The sequence below is a fragment of the Lucilia sericata genome, unplaced genomic scaffold (genome assembly GCF_015586225.1).
Source record: "Lucilia sericata isolate MDLA Ls3-8-SP2 unplaced genomic scaffold, ASM1558622v1 Contig000960F_arrow, whole genome shotgun sequence".
Lineage (NCBI taxonomy): Eukaryota > Metazoa > Arthropoda > Insecta > Diptera > Calliphoridae > Lucilia > Lucilia sericata.
In genome coordinates, this window is record NW_023994943.1 from 84,916 (window position 1) to 107,691 (window position 22,776).

General features: G+C 32.0%; 8 protein-coding genes, 1 long non-coding RNA gene and 2 other non-coding genes across 15 annotated transcripts; 4 read left to right on the forward strand and 7 right to left on the reverse strand.

Moving 5' to 3' along the window:
* Positions 1 to 274: 274 nt before the first annotated feature.
* Positions 275 to 2,280, reverse strand: LOC119609311. Its single transcript, XR_005231907.1, has 7 exons — positions 2,022 to 2,280; positions 1,704 to 1,769; positions 1,439 to 1,492; positions 1,064 to 1,142; positions 814 to 862; positions 556 to 618; positions 275 to 356 (listed from the first exon to the last, which is right to left on the reverse strand). It is a non-coding gene; the product is annotated as an uncharacterized LOC119609311 (long non-coding RNA).
* Positions 692 to 772, reverse strand: LOC119609323. The gene has a single exon (XR_005231912.1). It is a non-coding gene; the product is annotated as a small nucleolar RNA Me28S-Cm3227 (small nucleolar RNA).
* Positions 1,216 to 1,293, reverse strand: LOC119609322. The gene has a single exon (XR_005231910.1). It is a non-coding gene; the product is annotated as a small nucleolar RNA Me28S-Cm3227 (small nucleolar RNA).
* Positions 2,281 to 2,983: 703 nt separating the features above from the next.
* On the forward strand, positions 2,984 to 5,502 carry LOC119609321. Its single transcript, XM_037964061.1, has 3 exons — positions 2,984 to 3,866; positions 3,924 to 4,032; positions 5,264 to 5,502. The coding sequence occupies exons 1-3, from the start codon at positions 3,096 to 3,098 to the stop codon at positions 5,383 to 5,385; spliced, it is 1,002 nt and encodes a 333-aa protein (XP_037819989.1). The 5' UTR covers positions 2,984 to 3,095; the 3' UTR covers positions 5,386 to 5,502.
* Positions 5,503 to 5,600: 98 nt separating this feature from the next.
* Positions 5,601 to 10,946, reverse strand: LOC119609320 (UDP-glucose:glycoprotein glucosyltransferase). Its single transcript, XM_037964060.1, has 3 exons — positions 10,830 to 10,946; positions 10,430 to 10,755; positions 5,601 to 10,367 (listed from the first exon to the last, which is right to left on the reverse strand). The coding sequence occupies exons 2-3, from the start codon at positions 10,692 to 10,694 to the stop codon at positions 5,974 to 5,976; spliced, it is 4,659 nt and encodes a 1,552-aa protein (XP_037819988.1). The 5' UTR covers positions 10,695 to 10,755; positions 10,830 to 10,946; the 3' UTR covers positions 5,601 to 5,973.
* A 313-nt stretch (positions 10,947 to 11,259) lies between these two features.
* On the forward strand, positions 11,260 to 13,163 carry LOC119609313 (cell cycle checkpoint control protein RAD9A). 2 transcript variants are annotated; one of them, XM_037964050.1, is made up of 5 exons: positions 11,260 to 11,419; positions 11,485 to 11,537; positions 11,604 to 11,982; positions 12,043 to 12,204; positions 12,356 to 13,085. In XM_037964050.1, exons 2-5 carry the CDS (start codon positions 11,504 to 11,506, stop codon positions 13,083 to 13,085), a joined length of 1,305 nt encoding a protein of 434 aa, XP_037819978.1. In that variant the 5' UTR covers positions 11,260 to 11,419; positions 11,485 to 11,503. The 2 variants fall into 2 exon arrangements, with proteins under 2 accessions (XP_037819978.1, XP_037819979.1); XM_037964051.1 differs by having other exon boundaries at positions 11,261 to 11,537; positions 12,356 to 13,163.
* LOC119609314 (biogenesis of lysosome-related organelles complex 1 subunit 3) lies at positions 13,073 to 13,934 on the reverse strand. Its single transcript, XM_037964052.1, has 4 exons — positions 13,751 to 13,934; positions 13,629 to 13,677; positions 13,476 to 13,568; positions 13,073 to 13,416 (listed from the first exon to the last, which is right to left on the reverse strand). The coding sequence occupies exons 1-4, from the start codon at positions 13,820 to 13,822 to the stop codon at positions 13,175 to 13,177; spliced, it is 456 nt and encodes a 151-aa protein (XP_037819980.1). The 5' UTR covers positions 13,823 to 13,934; the 3' UTR covers positions 13,073 to 13,174.
* Positions 13,935 to 14,414: 480 nt separating this feature from the next.
* On the reverse strand, positions 14,415 to 16,866 carry LOC119609318 (aldo-keto reductase family 1 member B1-like). The gene is made up of 7 exons (XM_037964057.1): positions 16,725 to 16,866; positions 16,587 to 16,668; positions 15,665 to 15,715; positions 15,442 to 15,611; positions 14,896 to 15,382; positions 14,629 to 14,837; positions 14,415 to 14,559 (listed from the first exon to the last, which is right to left on the reverse strand). Exons 1-7 carry the CDS (start codon positions 16,784 to 16,786, stop codon positions 14,502 to 14,504), a joined length of 1,119 nt encoding a protein of 372 aa, XP_037819985.1. The 5' UTR covers positions 16,787 to 16,866; the 3' UTR covers positions 14,415 to 14,501.
* A 147-nt stretch (positions 16,867 to 17,013) lies between these two features.
* Positions 17,014 to 19,855, forward strand: LOC119609319 (aldo-keto reductase family 1 member B1-like). Of its 2 annotated transcripts, none has more exons than XM_037964058.1 (4): positions 17,014 to 17,287; positions 18,641 to 18,780; positions 18,972 to 19,664; positions 19,709 to 19,837. In XM_037964058.1, exons 1-4 carry the CDS (start codon positions 17,186 to 17,188, stop codon positions 19,788 to 19,790), a joined length of 1,017 nt encoding a protein of 338 aa, XP_037819986.1. In that variant the 5' UTR covers positions 17,014 to 17,185; the 3' UTR covers positions 19,791 to 19,837. The 2 variants fall into 2 exon arrangements, with proteins under 2 accessions (XP_037819986.1, XP_037819987.1); XM_037964059.1 differs by having other exon boundaries at positions 17,022 to 17,287; positions 19,732 to 19,855.
* A 177-nt stretch (positions 19,856 to 20,032) lies between these two features.
* On the forward strand, positions 20,033 to 21,608 carry LOC119609315 (prostaglandin F synthase 2-like). Of its 2 annotated transcripts, XR_005231908.1 has the most exons (5): positions 20,033 to 20,286; positions 20,406 to 20,545; positions 20,617 to 21,041; positions 21,101 to 21,309; positions 21,458 to 21,591. XR_005231908.1 is itself a non-coding variant. In XM_037964053.1 (4 exons), the coding sequence occupies exons 1-4, from the start codon at positions 20,131 to 20,133 to the stop codon at positions 21,501 to 21,503; spliced, it is 1,035 nt and encodes a 344-aa protein (XP_037819981.1). In that variant the 5' UTR covers positions 20,033 to 20,130; the 3' UTR covers positions 21,504 to 21,608. The 2 variants fall into 2 exon arrangements, 1 of the variants encoding a protein (XP_037819981.1); XM_037964053.1 differs by having other exon boundaries at positions 20,617 to 21,309; positions 21,458 to 21,608.
* LOC119609316 (DNA-directed RNA polymerase III subunit RPC8) lies at positions 21,585 to 22,643 on the reverse strand. Of its 2 annotated transcripts, XM_037964055.1 has the most exons (4): positions 22,555 to 22,610; positions 22,382 to 22,479; positions 21,829 to 22,314; positions 21,585 to 21,769 (listed from the first exon to the last, which is right to left on the reverse strand). In XM_037964055.1, exons 1-4 carry the CDS (start codon positions 22,574 to 22,576, stop codon positions 21,623 to 21,625), a joined length of 753 nt encoding a protein of 250 aa, XP_037819983.1. In that variant the 5' UTR covers positions 22,577 to 22,610; the 3' UTR covers positions 21,585 to 21,622. The 2 variants fall into 2 exon arrangements, with proteins under 2 accessions (XP_037819983.1, XP_037819984.1); XM_037964056.1 differs by having other exon boundaries at positions 22,382 to 22,643.
* Positions 22,644 to 22,776: the final 133 nt, after the last annotated feature.

A 22,776-nucleotide genomic window follows, 5' to 3' on the forward strand; every position in this document is an offset into this window, starting at 1 on the left:
ATTATAAAAAATATACAAATCCGAATACTTTTCATGTGAATGTAAATGAAATAAATTTGGACATTTCAATTCGAAGCATCCATATTTTGATTGAAAATGAAGCTTTTGGAACGTGTTTAAAGAAAATCAAATAGCTATTGTTTATTCCAACCAAGAAGTGTCTCCTCACTGAAGTTTTCCTTTAAATCGAAAATTCCCCCCCAAGCTACAAAGAAATCAATCTCTGCACAGCTACACATTGATACGATTTTTTATAAATAAAAGATTTGTTACGTTTGTTTTAAAATGTTAAACTATTTCATTTATTTCTTTATTAAATATGCGCCATTTCCATTGGTTTTGAAGCAGACATCAATCTGTAAATAACAAAATGAAAAAAATAATTAATCTCTGTAAGCCAATTTCAAACAAGTTTTGTTACAAAACGAAAAGTAATTTATTTCTATCAGTTAAAAAATTAGTTACATGGTTTTCTTCAAATGAACTATACTATTAATGAAACATCATGGAAATAACTTGAACAAAATGGATTTAATTTCATTTTCAAAAACGTACCTTTAAGCGTATTACTAGCAATTGGTACAGCTCTGGCCGGATTAACAATATTTTGAAAATTAGCTGTAATATTTAAAGAGAATTAAGGGTTAAATCAGGATATTTAAAAAGTAATTAGAAAAAAAAATAATGTTTAAAAATTTCAGAATCCTTTTGGTTTAATTTTTGATGAGTAATCAGCATAGATTTCTTTCAGATTAAACATATCATCAGGCTAGGATTTAGAAATGTAACTTTTTTGTATAAACAAATACTAACCTTTTGTTAAAAAAGGCCAATTTTCTTTAAGGATTTCATGGTTTAACAGCTGAAAATATAAATAAAAAACTTGGTTAATAATGTTACTTTTGTTTTTAAAATCTATAAATTTTTAATTGAAAATATCAGTAAAAATTTTAACAGCATGGTTTTTTAAATTGGGTTCGTCTCAGAAGAGGGATCCTGATTTAAGGATAAATCATCAACAAAATAAACACGTGTTATAGGAGATAACTTAAGAAATACTAACCTTCTTTCGGCAGCAAATTTAAAACCCATTGGCTTTTGTCTAACCATCTTTCCAACACGATTTTTAAGCTGTTTCAACTCTAAAAAATAAAAAGAAATATTCAATTAGTAAACAATTTCAACAATTTTTTCTAGTTAAAGTATTAAATGGGATTTTCAGAATCCTTTTGGTTTAATTTGAATTTGGAATCAGCAGATTTTGATTCAGATTAAAGTTATCATCATGTAAAATGTATCATTACAAGCTTACGAAAACCATACAATACTCAATTAAGTAAGCATTTAAACAAGTTATAACAAATGTTTGTTATATTTAAACAAAATATGGTTTTTCGTAAAATATTTGTTAACAGTGTTATATAAAATACAAACTCACCTTTAAAATCCCCACAGCTGAATGAAAAATTCCTCTCATTGTCTTCAATGATAACTAAAATAGAAAAATGAAATCTTTTAACTAAAATTCCATTAAAAACTAAATAAATTCTTTAAGAAATTTTGAACAAAAATATCAGTTAATTTAAGAGACAGCATGGTTTTTATAAATTGGGTTCGTCTCAGTAGAGGGATCCTGAATTTAGGATAAATCATCACCCTATACATAAAAAGCACATTTTCTTTTAAATACCAACAATACTAACCTCAATTTTCAAGTGTTTCCCCCATCACATCTTTAAGCTATTTTTCACTTCATTTTCTCCATTCAACTGCAATTGTAAAAGAAAAAGTCTTCCGTTAAAAATTGTCTTTAAAATCGTAAAATCTTTTATAAATTTAATTAAAACTCAGTTGGCCGTTCTTATCTATCCTCAAATAAGTTTAGAAAAACTTTGTATTTACTAATAGAATTAATAAATACTCCATTTTTTTAATAATTCAGCTCTTGAACATTCATCAATTTATAATTTACTTCTATTTTTCTTCTTAAATATTGATAAATTCTTTTTGTTTATAATTACCTTTTGTTAATTACAATATTTGATGTAAAATTCTTTTTTAAACTTTGTAATTCTCCTAAATAAACCATTGCTGTCGCTAGTTGATTGTAAAATGAACGAAATGCATCGACACGTGTGAAAAGAAGAAAAAATTCTAAACGGATATGTGAAGTTGGCTGCAGTTTGTTTACACACACGGTTGTATTTTTAGCAGTAGTAGTGATTAGTGTGCCCTATTTAAAGTTTTTTTCCAAAAGACTCAATAACGTCAGTAAAGTAAATGATGAAAAAAGTTCTTAAATAAACTCGTCGAAAAATCGACTATCTTGTAGGGTCCTATAAATCGACTGTTGTTTTGAAAATAGTTTTTTGTGTTTTCATAATGTGTTTGCAATTTCTGGAATAAAGCGACATCAACCTATTTTGTTAAATGCTGTCAAAATACGTGTATTAGGCGTTGTGTAAGTGCCCGTCTACACAGGAAACTTTTTGTCCTATTTAAACAGTTTTCTATAAAAGAGTCCTATATTAAGAATCATATATAGAAAGGTTTAGATAGTTATATTTAATGTTTTTTATTAACCATTCTGGAAGTTGGAAATATTTTTGTAGAAAATGAGTAATTTTCTCTTTAAATTATTAATTTGACATCACTGTTGGCAATAGCAAAACAAGATCGGGCTGCCATATTTACAATTTTAATATCAACATAAAATCATGCTGCCAGATTTATGACTTAAATTGCTACATTTATTTTTTTTTTTTTGCGGCAAACTTTATAAAGCTTTTTGGAAATATATTTTTTATGTTTTTGAATTTTAAATTATTTAAATAATTTGAGTTATTTTTTTCGTAATTTAAAACTTATTTATAGTTATATAGTATAGTATATAGTTATTTTACCATGGTTATATTATTATATATTAAAAGAAAGTAATTTAGTAAAGTTTATTTTAATTCAAGTGCTTTTGTTAAATTAAAAAGTTGGCTACATTGTAGCGAACGTAAACAATAGATTGCATTTCAAATTCATTGCAAAAATTCTCCCACTAATACAATTTTTTATAGATTAATTTCAATTCAAAGGCTGCTATTATGGCGGAAAATATACCCAAAGCCCGCCCTTCTATACATGATAGGCGTGACTCACAAACATCCCAACGTGAGGAAGTTATTGATGAAGGAAATGATTCGTCGCCGTCGATCTTGCATAGTAGTCAAGAACAAATTACCACCGAATCGGGTGGTTCTGATCTAGAGGGATTCGAAAATGAAACCATATACAATAGTAAGGGTTATAAATTAAGACCGGATTTTAATGTATCACGCAGTGTGCCACGTACACCTCAAAGGCCAAAACCCCAACCGGTGGATAGTTCTCCCAGATCTCCACAATACGGAACCGAAAGAGCAACTGTGCCTTTGGAAAATGTTCAGAATAGGTTTTCCCCTTTCCATATACTTCTCATAAGTTTTACACTATTACTGGCGAGTTGGTATTTTGTACCAAGAGAAACAAAACCCAGAAATTGTTCCTTTGATGCGTTGCAAAAACAATATACCCAAGAAAATCCTCGTATATGGCGCACTTTATCAGTGGGCATAGAAACGATTTTAAATAGAAGAACTGAGCAGCCAGCAGTATATTTATTTGCTCATCATGGTGGTCCAAATGTTTTCCGTTTAATAAAAGATATAGCTCGGCATTCGTCGGGTTGTTTTGGTAAACAAATGCTGCCCATTGAAATGGAAAGTAATGATTTTATATCTGCTCCCGGAGTTGAAGATGATTATGGTTTTGCCATTCAGAAATATAAGGCAAAAATTAAAGAGGGTAATGTTATATTGATAGCTAATCTCAATGAGGTAGGTGTTACTTTGTAAACGATATAGTTGGAGATTTATAACTATGAAATATTTTAGATACCAGCCGAAGCTGCTAGAGCTTTGCATACTATATGCGATACTCATAGTCCTATTGCTAAAGATGTGGTTATATTTTTGACCCTTACTTTATCCGTAGAGGCAGAGGGTAAGTTGTAGTAAAGAAAAATTGAAAAATATTTTAAATTATTTAAATTTCTATGGAAATTGTTTAAAGAAGACACTTTTCTATAGAAATTTTTCTAAATAAGACACTTGACTGAAGAAGGCTCTTTTCTTTAGAATATTATCTAAAGAAAACACTTTTATATAGAAAATTATATAAAGAAGACACTCCTCTATAAAAATTGTCTAAGGAAGGCAATTTTCTATACAAATTTGTCTATAGAAAGCACTTTTCTATAGAAAATTGTCTATGGAAAGCACTTTTTTATAGAAAATTGTCTATAAAATACGCTTTTCTGTAGAAAATTGCATAAAGAACACACTTTTCAATGGAAAATTATCTAAAGAAGACTATTTTCTTCAGAATATTGTCTACAGAAGACACTTGTCTATAGAATATTATCTAAAGAAGACACTTTTCTATTGAAAATTGTCTAGAGAAAAAACTGTATAAGAAAGACACTTTTCCTCATGAAACTGTTTTTAGAAAATACTTTTCTAAGAAAACTTTCTAAAACACACTTCTTAGTGTCTATTAAGACACTTCCTATAGAAATTTGTCTAATTATGCCCTGGAAAAGAGTTTTCTTTAGAAATTTCTATAGAAAATTGACTGAAGAAGGCTCTTTTCTATAGAATAATATCTAAAGAAAATACTTTTATATAGAAAATTATATAAAGAAGACACTCCTCTATAAAAATTGTCTAAGGAAGGCAATTTTCTATACAAATTTGTCTATAGAAAGCACTTTTCTATAGAAAATTTTCTATGGAAAGCACTTTTTCATAGAAAATTGTCTATAAAATACGCTTTTCTGTAGAAAATTGCATAAAGAACACACTTTTCAATGGAAAATTATCTAAATATGATACTTTTCTATAGAAAATTATCTAAAGAAGACTATTTTCTTCAGAATATTTTCTACAGAAGACACTTGTCTATAGAATATTATCTAAAGAAGACACTTTTCTATTGAAAATTGTCTAGAGAAGAAACTGTATAAGAAAGACACTTTTCCTCATGAAACTGTTTTTAGAAGATACTTTTCTAAGAAAACTTTTTTAAAACACACTTCTAAGTGTCTATTAAGACACTTCCTATAGAAATTTGTCTAATTATGCCCTGGAAAAGAGTTTTCATTAGAAAATTATTCTTTCGGATGAGTGTTCCTTAGCAAATATTCCCTTGGAATAAGAAATTTTCTTTACTTTAGGCAGCGCTAACGCGAAGGCTGAATATACTTTAGAAGAATTGTGGGGCTCGAAACTAATACGCAGTGAATTGGATCCTTTAATAACACGCGTCACCGATCAAGTGGTTGTTTTGCAAAGTTAAATTTGTTTTTAAGTATAAGTTTTTTTTGTATTAATTATGTTATAGTTATTAAATTATAGTTTGGTTATTAATTTGTGAAAAAAGAACTAAATAAAATTTAATAAATATTTTTATACTTTTAAAACGCAATCTTGTCCTTGTTAAGCTAAAATCTTTTAAATTTTTTTTTTAATTAAAAAAAGGATTTTTTCTAGGTTTCAAATAAAACATTTTTCTCCATTATTGATTTAATGGCAAAGTTTTTATTAATTATTACTAAGTTAAATTTAAATAAATTCTTTCAATTAACGCCAAATACTTTAACCAAAAAAAATAAAGTTTAATTTAAGGAATGTTAAATTTTAGTCCTTTAAACATTTAATACATTTTGTTTCAAAATGTTAAGGACTCACAATAATACACATTAAAACATCCAATTTTATTAAAATAATAAAAAAAGACTATATTTTTAAACCAGGAAAAAGGAAATTTTTAAGAAAGGTATGGATGGATGTTTAAAAATAAATTAATTAAATAGTGGATGCCACAAAATGTTTTTTTAATTACTTTTTTTTTAAGTCAAGTTTAAGAATTAGTAGAAAAACTAAATCACAGTTCACTGTGTTTAGGTGATTCGTCTGCGTTAGGCGTTAAGTTATGTTCACCTACAATTTGTTCATTATGATCGGCATTCTCATGATCCTCTATACGCGCCATTAGTGCTTTGATTTCGGCATCATAATCTTTCCATTCCGGCACTATACGCTGAGCTGCCGTTAGTTTAGCTTCTTTGGTCATGGGATTATTACACAAATCAATGACTTTGGCAGTTTTAAAGGCATTATCACTGCACCATGTCTGACACCATAGCCATTCATCGGGCAATGATTTAATGGCTACTTGGTGTATCATATTATTGGGTAAATCTTGATCTAAATTCGATAAACTATTGGGATCTTGACTAAGAGCCTGATATTGTCCTCTTAATCTATCACCGGCGGCTATTTTGCGGAAACGTTTAAGATCTACCACATACAAGGCGGAAATGTGATAACGTCTACCCATTAGATGTGATTTCCAATAGCCTTGTTTCCAAAAACGAAAACCTTCCATTTCTTTGCGTGAATCACAGAACGGGGTATAGGCATAGGGTGCACCACCCAAATCCATGTCATATAATTCTTTCAGATCAGCTCTTACTATGGCATCAGCATCTACGAATATGATTTTACGGACATTGAGGGGGAATAATACATCTAGGAAGAGGATTTTGTAACCCCATATAGTGCGTTGTTTTTCGGTTTGTTGATGCAGCCAACGTGGCCATTTGTATTGTACCAACTCATATTGAAAACCATATTCTTTGGCCATGTGTGGCAAGAAGTCGGTGAATTGGGGTGAGAGGTAATTTTTCAAAAACCAAAACTTGACGGGAGATTTAGTATTTTTCATAACAGACAACATCATTAAACGTAAAAGTCGTTCGTAAAGATGACCTGAGGCTAAGGAGAATATATTAATAGTTTCGGGTTCTCCTTCATGGCTGCTACCGCCACCAAAAGAGCTGGCTATAGAATTCCATATACCACTCTGTTGCTGATTGTCCTCATCGCCCAAAAGATCAGCATGCTGCATGCCGGGCTTTTTGGTAACTCTCAGCTTGATGACATGCGATCTTAAGGAGCTTATCACCACCTGGGTATTACCCTCTTGATGTAAAGTATTGGGTCCTTCGGCAAAGGTTATATCGTAAATATCAGCAGATTTACCTTCTCTCAAACGTAAAGTCCATACGCCAGGATTGGCTTTTAATTGGAAGTAGCCCAAATTTGCCATAACAATGGTATCGACCATGGTGGGGTTGTCTTGAGTACCCAAAGTAACTTGTAAACCTCTGGGTGGAGCACCGGTGGAGGCATCAAAACAGTGTCCTTCCAATAGCAAATATTCCAATTCAAATTCACTGTGCACGGGACCTCCTATTTCACTCAATTTTATATTATCCAAATCATAAACCGAGCGTACAGCTTCCACCAACCAATTTTCGGGTACCTGTACATTTTGTGTTAACAAGGGATTGGCCGGCACACCGGTAAACTTAGCTATGGGTCCTTCAGCTAATTCACCATTAGGCAAGAACTGTATTTCGGATTCCACTACATAACGATAGAAATTCTTAACGGGCATATCACTATGCTGGTTGACAGGAGTCAAATAAACTTTCATATTACAGTTTACCGTATTACGCAAGAGTATTAAAATGGGTGCCAATTTCTGGGCACTTCTAGAGGCTGGATCTACCACGGCATTAATTTCGAAATGTGGCAAGTCTTCGTGTTTGGGTTTTAGCTTGACAACCGAGTGAGCCTCCTTAACATCATCGGGTATCTTAAATCTGGTCTTAGACTGTCTGGGTATAAGGCAGGCGTAGAGTTTTAATAAAGTATCACTATCAAACTCTGATTCTTCTATATCCACAGATTTTTGTTTTAAGACTTTGCGCAATTTATCGCCATATTGTATGGCATTGAAACGATCTATTAAACCAAAGTCCTCTATGCCAAATTGTTCTTTGCTGCCAATAGGTCCTATAATTTTACCATTACCTATAACCAAACGTTCATTAGCTTTAAGATTTAGTACTCTTTGGGCATAAACTCTTAAGATTTTCATGTGTAGTTCGGTGGAGGCCAAGAAATCGTTGACTTGTGCTGGTATTTCCCATTTATCAGAGGATTGTTTCAACCATTTCAATACCACATCGGTGGCCTGTTGAGGTTTAAGCACTTGCTGAGCGGCCCAAACTAAACGATTCAAATTATTCTTTCTAGACAAATCATTACCCTCAACATTGGGTATAAAGGCAATGCGCACACTGGAGCCGGCTTTAACATATTTCAAGGCATTGTGGAGTAGTTCTTTGCCTTCCTTGGATTCTGCATTGGCAAATAGCCAAATGGTTAGGAAATGCAGTTTGGCCTCACCTATAGTTTCATAAGAATGTTTACCCTCAAAGTATTTGATGTTGTTGAGAAGAGTAGCAGTCATATCACGATTTGAGAGTTGAGCCAAAGCCTTAACATTATTGAGATCTTTATGAGGTTGTCCCGTTAAATCCAAAAATTTGGCATTTTCATTATTACCCAAAATACGTTGATTGAGGCGAGGCATAACATGTGGCTGGTTCATTAGATAATCCAATAGATTATCTGAATCCGTTAAATCTCCTTTATAAACTGCTTTCTGCAAAGTGGTGGTTTGTTGTATGATTTCGGAGAATATGGCCTCTTCAAAATCACTATCCGAACTTAAAATATTCTGTTGCATGGGTACTCCATTCAGTAATGCCTGTGGGGAGTCGGAAAAGCCCAAACGTTCTACAAATTCCAAAGCCAATTGACGGCCATAATCAAAATCTGAATCTTCATCTAATATATCATCTACTGCGGAGCTGGACAATTTATCAAAAGTTTTCTTAAGTTGCATTTTTATATGTTTACGTGTGATTTCCTGCTTGGAGTCCACGGCGGTAAAGACATCGGTTAGAAAACCTAAGGCTGAACGTGCATCTTTTTTCTGGGTAACATAGTTAAAGGCACATACCAAGGCCATATAATCCTCTTTGGTATCTTCGGAGGATTTCGAGGCATCGAACACCAAACCTAATCTGACAGGAGCCGAGTGTACCACAAAACTTTCCGCCAGCTTAATAAGACTGCGACTTGTAGGTTTGAGGGGATCGACCACCAACACTAAATTGAAAACATTTTTGCGTATATTCCTTAACATTCCCGGAAAAGTGGGTCTCAATAGATCCATAACACTTGAAGGCCAGCGCCGGTACTGAGGATCAGTTTCTATATCATTAATCCATAATATGGAGGAATCTCTTATATCTATGGCAAATTCTTTGGAACCCGAACCAGCAAAATCTAAAGCTAAGAGAGAAGAGGCTAAAGAGCCCTTCACTTGACTATTGTGTAGACTTTCCAAAACACGTACTTCCGATCTTAAAGTCTCCACCAAGGAGTTCAAATCCATGGTATCAGCATCAAAGAACAAACCATTAACAAATAAAGCGCCATCGGGGGGAATAATATTTAAACTTCTGCCAAACGATTCGGTATTATGTTTTACCTCATTCCTTAGCTGATCACTAACCTTATGACTAAGCAATGCCTTGGCTTGCATGGGAAAATTATGAGCTGTGAATTGCAAAATTTTCAGAGCCTCCTCGCCATCTATTTCCGCTATAGCTTGGGCTGCTTGGAGGCCTAAATCTTGAAACTCCCAGGCTTTTAATTGGGCAATTTCCTCATTACCCTGTTGCAAACTTTGTCTTAGTTTATCTAAAGAATGTGAGAGAGTAGGGAAGCGCTCCTTGAGTACCTTAAAGTCAAAACCTTGCACCTCCATTTCCACACCCGATTCAACGGAACTATCATTTGTCGACTCTTCCGAGGGTTTGGGGGCATCATCCTGGGATTTGTATTCAGTGGATTTTAAATGTAATTCCACACCATAACCCGAAAGACGCACACGCTTTTGTGACTTTTGCTGTTTTGAAGGTAAATAATGACGTGTTATGTATTTTATATCACCCGATAAAGCTCTTTCTGTTAACAAATAATGATACTGGGCAAAGGTTTTCGAGCCGATATCACCATATAACACCACAGTGCGGGTATTATTCTCCGAACCAGGATAAATATGATCAAAGGCATAGGTATCAACATGTGCATCTAATGAATCTTGTTTGTTTAGTTTAAGTTTTTGACGCAACTCATCCAGACTGCAGGCTAACTCTGAGCCGACTTGGGCAAATGTGGCTGAATCGGAACAAGAACCCTGAGCCAAAACTTCTGAGGCAATTTGGAAATGGGTTTGTATGCGAGGCGTTAGACTATGCATGGATACTATCAGCTTCATAAGTGGCATTTGTAGATCTGTAAGACGTTTACGAACCACATTTATGGCGGCATTATAACTTTGTGAGGGCGTTTCTGGAATAAGGAAAAATTTATTGACAAAAGTAATTAAAATAAAGAAAGTTTTATTAACTTACCATAACTACTTAACGTGGTCTCCAAATCAGTTATATCCTTTAGGAAATCCCAATATAAATTGGCATTTTCATCCGCCAAATACTCGGCTATTTCCAAATGCAACGGTGTCTGTTCCCATTTGGCATTAATCAATGTAGTAATGGGAAAACTTTTACTTGTAGCAGTTTCCTGGCTTATTGCATCCTTACAGAAGGCAAATAATGTTAATAGGCTTAATAGGGAAGCACTTCCCCGAAGGTTTTTCGTTTTGCTGTGTAGCTTCATTACAGGTTGATGTGGTCAAACAAGATTCCTCTAATTTTAACACATAATTTAACTAACTACACTATTTGTTTAGCAAAATATTGAAGGAAATTTATAAAACAATTGTTTTAATTAAAAATTTTATATAATTTTTACCTATTAATTATTAAATTCTCTATTAAATGTAAAAAACTGATGTGGCACAACAAATCCGGTGAATAATGAAAACCAATCAATTTTTTTGCAAATAAACAGAGTTGTCATTAAATGTCAAATGGTGAGGAGAGTGTTACCATGTGAAATAACGCATTAAATCAAAAAGAGTTGCTACTACAAAGCAAATTGGTTTTTTTTTTATAATAATTTAAAGAGAAAAATAAGAGCCTTTTAAAAAATTGTGGAATATTTTCTATTTTCATTTTAATTAAATAAATAAAGCTATGTAATATTTTGCCGGCTAAAACATCTGGCAACTTTTGTTTTCAGCATTTTCTTTTAAACAAAAAGCCGTGGCTAACAACTACCAAGCCGGCGGCAGACATTAAAAATAACGACGTAAGCATAAAATTACTGTTAGCCGGTTAAAAGTAAATTTAGTTAAAAAAGAAAGTTATTTAAAAAATAGTGCGAATTTTACAAATTTTATAATAATTGTACAAAACTTGAAAGTTTTTATGAATCAAAGTTATTTATAGAAAAATTTGACGGCGTCATTACTTAACCAGAAGCGCCGGCATGTCCTAAAGGTAGTTGATTGAAACTGCACTGTTTTCTGCTTTATTTACATATTTTTGTTTACATTTTGTCCAAGTTCTAAAAACTTTAAAAATATGAAGTGTTCCTTGGAGGGTATGAATGCTAAAGGTGGGTCTATAGCTTAAAATTGATTTCATCTACAAATTATCTCTAAAATAAACCCTTTAATTCCAGCCATAGCTAAATCCATACAATCATTAGCCAAGATTGGCAGTGATTTATGTGTGGAAGCCGATGAAAATGGTTTACAATTTCGCACCTTTAATCCTTCAAAATCTGCCATGGCTACCATACGTTTCCAGCGTATATTTTTCGAAACCTACAGTCTCGAAGAGTCGGGAGTGAATTATTGTAAAGTGTGTATGAAGGCAATATTGGCGGTATTCAAAAATATGCGGCATGTGGAACGTTGTGAAATACGTTTGTTGGCAGATCAATTGAAATTGCAGGTACAATTTAAATGTAGTTTAGAGACCATGAAAAATGCATTGATTTCGGTGGTTGATGATGAGATTTTAACCACGAATGTTTCCCAGGATGAGGCCATAAATGTGTAAGTTGAAATGTAAGAATTTAAAACAAGAATTTCTAATATTTTGTTTCTTTTACAAAGGATTGTGGGTTCTTATAAGATATTCAATGATATATCGAGTAATTTTAATGCCACAGAATCGGAGATTACTTTGGAAAGTATGGGTAATGGTTTAACGGCCAAAAACTATATAGAAGGAGCCAGGGTCAATGATAAATTTATGCGATCTCAATTAAAATTAAGGTAAAGTTAAAGTAATCCTCAGATTTGCTGGATTTGGTCGAATAGATATTGCAATGTTGACGATGGTTGTGATTTTTGAAGAATCTTCAAATCTGAACATAACTGGCAAAAAGCTACAGTTAAACTATTATTTTCTTTCTTCCCTTTTTAGTCCAAGCGAATTTGAAACATACAGCATACAAGAAGAATCTGCCATTACTTTTTCCCTAAAAGAATTCCGAGCATTTTTGGCTTTTGCTGAAACTATCAATGAAAATATTACCTTAAATTTCAGTCAAGAAGGTTCTCCTTTATTTGTAACGATGAAAAAAACTGATTATATAGAATGTTCCCTAGTAATGACCACAGTATTGCCCGAAGATGTTAGTTTTTATGAAGAGTGTCTAGAAACGGAAGTTAGCGAACCCACTCATAATACCACCCGCAAAAGTAACACCTCCAAATCCCATAAACGTAAACATAGTAATTCTAATCCTAATAGTACTTCGGCTGCAGCTGCTAAGAAAAGGTTATCGGAAGAAACTACTCTGAGTAATGATACAACATTATTTGATTTTGATGGGGATAATAATCATACCAGCCTACATTCCATACAAGCCGCTAGAAATTTGACACAAAGAGATCATGATATGTTGGATGATAATGATATATTATTGGCAGCTGCGGCATTAGATACACCCGACTTATCGTTCCAGGATAATAAGAGTGAGGACAGGGAGAATGAGGAGGAGGAAGACGAAACTATACCCCAGTCACCCCAGCGGGAGCATGTACCAAAAATACGTACCATATTCGCCCGATGTTTTGAGGCCACCTATATACCAAAAGAACCTTCACCGAATAGCGAAGTTTTTGTACCTAATTCGGATACAGAAGATTAAGTGTAATTGTAAAAGTTTATTTATTTTAAATATATATATAAAAAATTTTATAAATTTTTGTTTTTTCTTAAATCCAACCAATTTTCTCATTATGTTTTGTTCGTTTTTACATTAATATTTGGAATAAAGTTTGTGGTAAATACGGCATCGGTTTTTTGATACAATTGTTTCATATTCATTTGTGTTTGACTGAGTGTGACCAAAACAGATTGCATGGACGTTTGAGATTTGATTAGCAATTGATCGGTGTTTAGCAATTGTTTCGAGGACGAGGTAACAATACTTTTAACAAACATATTTAAACTGCGCCAAATTGATAAATTATTTTCAACTAAAATAATGAATTATTAAGAAAATAAAACAATTAAGATTTTCTTTAATCTAACTTACTCAATTTCCTTTGCAATAAATTGTTGTTATACAAAGAATCTACATTACTTTTAGACTCCAAGCTGCTGCCATCTAAACTTTTGTCATAAACATCTGCAATACATAAATGTTGTTGATTAATTAAATACATTTATTAATATTGTTTTAACGAGCCTTCATCAGATTCTGAGGCTTCTCCAGATACTTCTGCAGCCAATATTCTCTGAAAGTATTTGAATTTTTTTATTTAAATGCAAAAATTTCGCTTCATAGGAAGAACATGTTTATTTATTAACCTTTCGGCTTAGATTTAAGTCCATAGTTTCATCTTCCGATTCTGAGGCTTCGCCACGTACAACTTCATTCATTTTACTTTGAGTTTTCAGTAAATGTTATGAAAACTATAAAAATTCTTAAAATAATTCAAGGAAAACAAAAAACTTTTTCACTATGTAAACAATAACAATAAAATAGTAGTGACGTTTCTGTTTAAAAATGTAAATAAACGATTAACAGGGTGCCACTGATATAATAATAACTATGACACAATGTAGTGTAGAAGAGACTTTTTTATAGGAAACAGTGAAAAATAGAAACTTTTCTAGGGAAAACTGTTTTAAGATAAGTCTCTAAAGAAAACTATTTTAGAAGAATTTTTTCTATAGAAAATTGTGTAAAAAAGAAACCCTTATAAAGAAAAATTTCTTACGAAGAAACTTTTCTATAGAAAACTGCCTATAGACAAAACTTTTCTAAATAACTGTCTTAAAAAGAAACTTCTATATAGAAAACCGATTTAAAAAGAAATTTACTATATAAAACAGGTTCAAACAAACTTTTTACAGATAACAGACATATGAAGAAATAAACTTTAAAAAAAATAAAATTTTATGGAGAAAACTCCATTAAGAAGAAATATTTCTAAAGAAAAATATCTTAAAAAGACAATTTCTTAGGGAATTGAATCTGCATTTATTAAAACAACGTTTTATTAATAAGAAATGTAAAAATTAAAATTTCAGATTGTAAATAAAAAAAATGTTTTGCTCAACACTTATTGGGCTCATCGGATTGCTCAAATGGATGATAAGGATGTCCAGAAGCTCTGTAGATGAAAATAAATATAACATTCTCGGAATGTTATTCTTCTCTTATTAAACTTTTTCATACATACCCTGAAAATGGAAAATAACGCAAATTATGATTTAAACTTTCGATATTTAAAACATCTTCGGGACACAATTCAAAATCGAATATATCTATATTTTCCGTAATATGTTTTTTATCCGTAGACTTGGGTATAACAGCATGACCGCATTGAATTTGATAGCGCAATAAAATTTGGGCCGCAGTACGTTTATGTTTTTCCGATAATTGTAAAATCTGAAAACAAAATCCATATAAAAACATTTCCGTATTATTTGTTAAAAAAAAACTAAACCTTATAATCCTTTAAAAGTATCCTTTCATTTTTCTGTTTTTTAGCCCAAGGTCTTTTAGGTGAGCCCACCGGAGCATAAGCAGTAATGCAAATATCTTGACATTTAGCATAATTAACTAATTCCTTTTGTGTCAGATAAGGATGTATTTCGATTTGTAAAGTTTGTGGTTTTATATTACAATTCTTAAGTAATCTTTTGATTTGTTTCTTATTGAAATTGGATATACCAATATTTTTACATAATTTACTTTCCACCAAATCCTCCATAGCTTGCCAAGTATCCAGAAAATCATCATCACTATATAATAACTCACCCTCACACATGGGAAAATGTTCTTCACCTGTTTGAAACCCCATAGGAGTATGCATTAAATACATATCCAAATATTCGAGACCTAAATCTTCCAACGTTTGTTGGCAAGCAGAGCAGACAGTGTCGGGATCATGGTAAGTATTCCATAATTTGCTGGTTATAAATAAATTTTCTCTGAAAATCAAAACTAAGTTATATGTTATAATATAACATTTATTATTCTGAAAATTAACCTTTTTACCACACCGCCTTCAATTTTCCTTTTTAAAACTTGCCCTATATCCTTTTCATTTTTATACAAATGGGCACAGTCTATATGGCGGTAGCCGGCATCTATAGCTATACCCACTGCTTTAGATACTTTTTCGGACTCCTCGTTGTTATTGCAATTTTCTTGGGGTTTCTAATTAAAATATTCATATTATTTGTTTAATTTTAACTAAAATAAATTGTTACCTTTTGACCTTGCTGCTCTACTTTCTCTAAAACTGCGAAATCATTGGAGCTCTAGAGAATTAATATAAAAATTGATCTTAATAAGGTGCGTTTTTTATAACTAAACTAGAACTGAACTACAACTGAACTATAATTGAACTAGAACTGAACTAGAACTGAACTACAACTGAACTATAATTGAACTAAAACTGAACTAGAACTGAACTAGAACTGAACTAGAACTGAACTAGAACTGAACTAGAACTGACCTAGACTGAACTAGAACTGAACTAGAACTGAACTAGAACTGAACTAGAACTGAACTAGAACTGAACTAGAACTGAACTAGAACTGAACTAGAACTGAACTAGAACTGAACTAGAACTGAACTAGAACTGAACTAGAACTGAACTAGAACTGAACTAGAACTGAACTAGAACTGAACTAGAACTGAACTAGAACTGAACTAGAACTGAACTAGAACTGAACTAGAACTGAACTAGAACTGAACTAGAACTGAACTAGAACTGAACTAGAACTGAACTAGAACTGAACTAGAACTGAACTAGAACTGAACTAGAACTGAACTAGAACTGAACTAGAACTGAACTAGAACTGAACTAGAACTGAACTAGAACTGAACAAGAACTGAACTAGAACTGAACTAGAACTGAACTAGAACTGAACTAGAACTGAACTGGAACTGAACTAGAACTGAACTAGAACTGAACTAGAACTGAACTAGAACTGAACTAGAACTGAACTAGAACTGAACTAGAACTGAACTAGAACTGGACTAGAACTGAACTAGAACTGATCTAGAACTGATCTAGAACTGAACTAGAACTGAACTAGAACTGAAAATTAGAACTGAACTTGAAGAATTGAAAACACACTTTTCTTTAGAATTTATTTTTAAGAAGAATCCTTTAAATCAACTTACACTCCATGTTCCAAAACCAATTATGGGCATTTCATTGCCATTATTCATAATAATTGCCGGCAATTCGCAATGATGACGTTTGCTAAAATTTTCAAAATTAATTTTGAAATAAACTATCTTTTCCGTAAATTAACTTACGTTAGTTGTAAAATTTTCCCAATATTATTTGGAAAACGATTTTTAAATAAAGATTTCAACATTTTTATTAAGAAAATTGTATTTTAATAACAAAAAAAGGAATTGTCATTTAAATGAAATTGAAAGAAAACTATTGTTTGTGACAGAAAATAAGAAAAATAAGAAGTTAAATATTGAATATTTATAATAAACAATAAAAATAATTGTATTTTTTATTAAAAGAATTGCTTTTGATTTAAAAATAATATAATTTTCTTCAAAAACAATTGCTTTTTACTTTCACATTTGCAAAAGAAAGCTTAAAAAAGCTTTATTGGCGAAAGCTACCTAGACCTCATATTGCATATAGTACTTTTTAAAAAAGCAATTAAACATCAGTGCATCCCCATCAGTTATTAGAGGAAAAACCAAAAACAATTTATTCAAGTGCTAAACAAATTTACAAAAAATTATTATTTAATATGAGTTCAGATGCAACAATTAAAACAAATTTAAATCCAATGCCTTTTGTTACACTTAAAAATGGTCGTAAAATGCCTATGATTGGTCTAGGAACATGGAGGGTAAGTATTCCATATAACATATTTATGATGTATTTCGCACTTGACCATCAAAACTACATGAACATGACAAGGTCATCGATATTTGTAGGGTATATAGGAGGTATTTTTAATAATGTTTTGTATTTGACAACAAGTAGCCGGTATGTTTTATTAAAAATTATGTGAAATATTGAAAATGTGACATTGACAGCGGCACAATAACAAAAGTTTTGAAAAATTGTGTTGAATTTACAAATAATTTTTTAATAAAACTATTCCATATACAGAGAATTAGGGTTCTATAAATCGACTTTCGAATAATCGAACAATCGACTTTTTGTCGAAAAAAGTCGAAAAGTCGAAGTCGACTATTTTGTTCTAAAAAAGTCGATAACTCGACTATCGTCTATGAAAAAAATCGAAAAGTCGACTTTGTAAATAAAAGTCGAAAAGTCGAAAAAAGTCGATAAGTCGAAAAAAGTCGAAGAAAGTCGAAAAAAGTCGAAAAGTCGAAAAAAGTCGAAAAAAGTCGAAAAGTCGGAAAAAGTCGAAAAGTCGAAAAAAGTCAAAAAGTCGAAAATAGTCGAATATTTTAAAAAAGTGGAAAAGAGGTCAAAAACTCTAAAATAGTCGGAAAAACTCGAAAAAAGTAAAAAATAGTCGAAAAAAGTCGAAATAAGTCGAAAATAGTCAAAAAGTCGTAAGAAATCGAAAAGTCGGAAAAAGTCGAGAAGTTGAAAAAAGTCGGAAAAAGTCGAAAAAGGTCGAAAAGTCGAAAAAAGTCGAAAAGTCGAAAAAAGTCGGAAAAAGTCGAAAAAAGTCGGAAAAAGTCGAAAAGTCGACCATTTATAAAATACTAAAAGTCGAAAAGTCTAAAAGTCGACTTTTAAATAAATGAAAAAGGTCGAAAAGTCGAAAAATCGACTTTTCATAAAATGGAAAAAGTCGAAAGGTCGAAAAGTCGACTTTTAACTAAATGCAAAAAGTCGAAAAGTCGACTTTTCGTTTCAACTATAGAACCCTACAGAGAATCGCTTAGAAATAAGTTAGTCTTTCTAAATATTGCTGCACAATGGGATTGATTGCAAAAAATATACAGAATTTTTAAATATTCGATTTATATGAATATTAAGGTATTTATATTTATTAAAAATATTTATCATCTAGTTCAATTGACAAGTTACTTTACTATTCCCCAAGAGACAGTTACAGAACTAGTTCTGTATCAGTTCTCTTATCTTCCCTTTCTTATTTAGTTATAAACTTGATGCAGAGTATAAAAAAGTCCTTAAAACCAACATTTTTACAACAATTTGTTGTTATTTCTTTAAAAAGCTTTTGTAATTCAGTAATATGTTATTGCTCTTTTTGCAGTTGCAACGTAAAGCTTCCGAGGTGGTGCGTGATGCCTTTGATGTGGGTTATCGTCATTTTGATTGCGCCCATATTTATCGCAATGAAAGTGAGGTGGGTGAAGCATTTAAGAAACTTCTTGAAAACGGTAAAGTTAAGAGGTAATTGGGTAAAAGAAATCTTTATAAAGAAGACTTTTTAAATTAGAACTAAACTAGAACTGAAATATTTTCCATAAGAAAACTTTCTTAAAAAGTAAATTTTCTATAAAAAAAGTATATTTTTCCATAAGAAAGTTGTCTTCTCGAAAAAAAAAACTTTCTTAGATTAATCTACAAATACTTTTTTTCAGAGACGATTTCTTTGTCACCAGTAAACTTTGGAATACATTCCATCATCCGACAATGGTGCGCCGGGCTTGTGAAACTACATTAAAGAATCTAAATCTAAACTACCTGGATAATTATCTAATACATTGGCCCATGGCCTACAAAGATGGCGAGGAACTTTATCCTAAAGATGAAAATAATAAAGTTATATTTTCCAATGTTGATTATGTGGATACTTGGCGGGCTATGGAGGATTTGGTTGATTCAGGTCTTTGCCTTAATATAGGTCTATCAAATTTCAATATATCTCAAATAGAACGTGTCCTAAAAGTGGCACGTATACCTCCGGCAAATTTACAAATAGAATGTCATCCTTATTTGAATCAACAAAAATTAATGGATTTTTGTAAATCCCACGATATAGTGGTAACGGCTTATAGTTCTTTGGGGTCACCCTCTTCACCTTATGCCAAGCCGGGAGAATATCCTATATTACAAAATCCTAAAGTTCTATCGTTAGCTGAGAAATATCAAAAATCACCTGCCCAATTGCTGTTGCGTTATCAATTGGAACGTGGTAATGTTGTTTTGCCCAGATCAGCTAGTAAGGATCACATGCTAGAAAACTTCAATATATTGGATTTTAAGTTAAGTCCAGAGGATATGGATTTATTGAATGGTTTAGATTTTGGTGGACGTTTTATGATAATGGCAGAGTAAGTAGTTGTTGGAAAAGTGTTGGAAAATTTATAATTTTTAGGAATTTTCTTCATTTCTTTTTAGTGCTCAAGGTCATCCTCATCATCCATTTGCAGATGAAAATATACTTTAAAATTATGTAAATTATTAATAAATATTACTTGTACCTGTTTTTTATTTTATAAAAATTAAATGGACAATTTAGTTTAATTATCGATTTCAAAAGTTTGGAAAGAAGAATATTAGAAAGAACTTCTTATAATTAAGATTTTAAACATCGATTACCTTAAGGGCCTTTATTATATTGTTAAGGACTGTAAAGGGAATACTTCCTAAACGATATATTTGAAATATTGTTATTCTTTTAAAAAATTTGAAAACCCTTTGAAAAACTTTTGACTTTTTATTTTAAAATTTTGCGTTCCATTAATTTTCTTCCAAATTTTCTATTTTGAAACAAAATCAATGTTAGTTTTAGTTTAAATGGCTTCAAATTCCAAAAATCCTAGTGAATCCCCACAAAAAGAAAGAAAATCTTTGGAAGAGGTGGAGGAGAAATCTTATACAGCACCAGAAGTACCAAAAATTAAACTGAATAATGATAAGGAAATACCAGTAATAGGTCTGGGAACAAGTAAAGTAAGTTTTGAAAAAAGTCTTCTATAAAAAACCTAAAGGAAGTGTCAACTTAAGAGAAAAGAGTATCTATAAGACTTTCTTTCAGAAAAGTAATTGACTGGATTTTACTGTTATTTCAGCTACAAGCCAAATGCAAGGAACTGGTGGGAGATGCCCTTAAGTTGGGTTATCGTCATATAGATTGTGCAGAAGTTGATGGTAATGAAAAGGAAGTTGGGGAAGCTATCAGGGAATACATTAAGAAGGGTTTAATAACAAGGTTAGAAATTAATACTTCTTTCATAACACGAACAGTTGAAAATAATTGAAAACCTATCCATTCCTCCAAAGAGAAGAAATTTTTGTCACCAGCAAGTTGTGGAATAATCATCACGCTCCCCAGCTGGTGCGAAAAGCTTGTGAGGCCTCTTTAAAGAAATTGGGACTTAGCTATTTAGACTGCTATATAATGCATTCGCCCATGGCCTTTCGGGAGGGTGATATTTACCAACCTAAAGATGAAAATGATAAGCTAATATACTCCGAAGTAGATTTCTTACAAACCTGGCGTGCCATGGAAAAATTAGTTCAAAATGGTTTGGTCAAGACTTTAGGATTGGCCAATTTCAATATACGACAGCTAAATGTTTTACTCGAAAAAGCTCATATTAAACCGGCAGTTCTGCATGTCGAATGTCATCCGTATTTAAATCAACAAATATTAATGGATTTTTGTGCGGCCAATGATATTGTGGTGGTAGCACAGCATTGTCTAGGTAGTCCTTCGAATATTTATCGTTTGCATAATAAGATTCCCCTAACGCATAATGAGAAGATTTTGGAAATAGCAAAGAAAACAAAACATACACCGGCTCAGGTTTTGATCAGATATCAAATTCAGAGGGGAAATATTGTCATAGCCACGGCGGTGAAGCGGTTATTTATGAGGGAGAATATTTTAAGTGTGGGCTTTAAGTTGGGTTCGCAGGCTATGGCGGATATAGATGAATTGGATACGGGTACTAGGGTGTATGCATTTGAAGAGTAAGTTGGCGTTATTTTAGGTCTGGTATGACGCAGATTTAAAGGTTTGACTACCAAATGTAATGGAACAAATGTTAATAACCTTTAAATCTGCTTAACAAAACTTGCAAAGAAGTTCCGAATTTATCTTTTATTTACTTTATTGCAGTTGTAAGGGTCATCCGCTTCATCCTTTCGAAAAAGATTTATATTAATCTAACAAATATTACAGGATTTGTTAAGCCTTTTGAACGAAATTTAAAAAATTCTCATTTTTTAATAAAAACTCCAAAACATTTGTTTTTTCTTTAATTTTATTTACAAACATTGTCCATCACTCTTCATAAGCTCCCTCGCCATTTTCGTCATTTTCATAGTCATTATTATCCTCTTCTTCCTCCTCAGCCCCCGCGTCATCATCCTCTTGCTGCTGTTGATCCCACCAAGATAAAACACCCAAACCGGACTCATTAATAGCGGCCTGTAATAAAAAACGAAATAAAAATATACTTTTCTTTTAATTCCACCCAAATTACTCACAATTATACGATAAGGGGTTTTGGATTCCGAATTTTGCCCAGCTGCTGCTGCCGCCGCTGATGTGCTAGCTGCCGACGCCCCAGGTTTATCATTTTTCGGCGGACCTATGGGTGAACTTTCTTCAAATATTTCCCGTGATACACGAAACTTAATAGGTTCTCCTATATCCATAAATAAATCATGTTTGCCACCATCCTCCAAAGGATATTCCCAAACCCAAGCCTGTTCAGTTTCATCGAAACGTGAGGGATGCTGTAGGGCGGTAGGAGGTATGAGAATATCATCGAAAAAGCCCAAAGTAACGTGAACACCTTCATGACTGCAACTGCGTATTTTGCCGGTTATAACATTACCAATCGAGGGTCTAAAAACTATATAACGAAATATGACTTCAGTGTGAGAGGCTCCATCTCCGGGTAAAATAATGGAATCTTTTAAAGATACGATATCTTTCAGAGCAATACAAAGACCCACATTTAAAAGCACCTGTTAGAAATGAAAATTTCATTAATCATTTTTTTGATTTCTATATAAAACACAATTAGTTTTCCACCTTATTGGCCAATTTGCGATTTATTTCATCTCTTATGGCTTCTATCAGTTTCAAATTAAACTGTTCCGGTGCTATGCGTATGGTATCTTTGAGTTCGGCTAAAGCAAACATTTGTTTTTATTATTAAAATTATTTCTTTTTTAGCGAAATTAAAGTTACTTTTTGATATTTACTATAAAATTCAACTTCATTCATTTAACGTTATTGGTTTTTTGTTTTGTTTTCGTTTTTCGTAAACATGTGCTTAATATAAACAGTGTTGTTAAGTGGTTCATTAACACTTTGTATAAATAGAGTTGTAAAGTGTTTGAATTACAAGGAAGGAAGAAAACCTGCAATAACAGTGTTGAAAAAGTGGTAAAATTATAAGAAAATTATCAGGAAAGTGGAAGGAA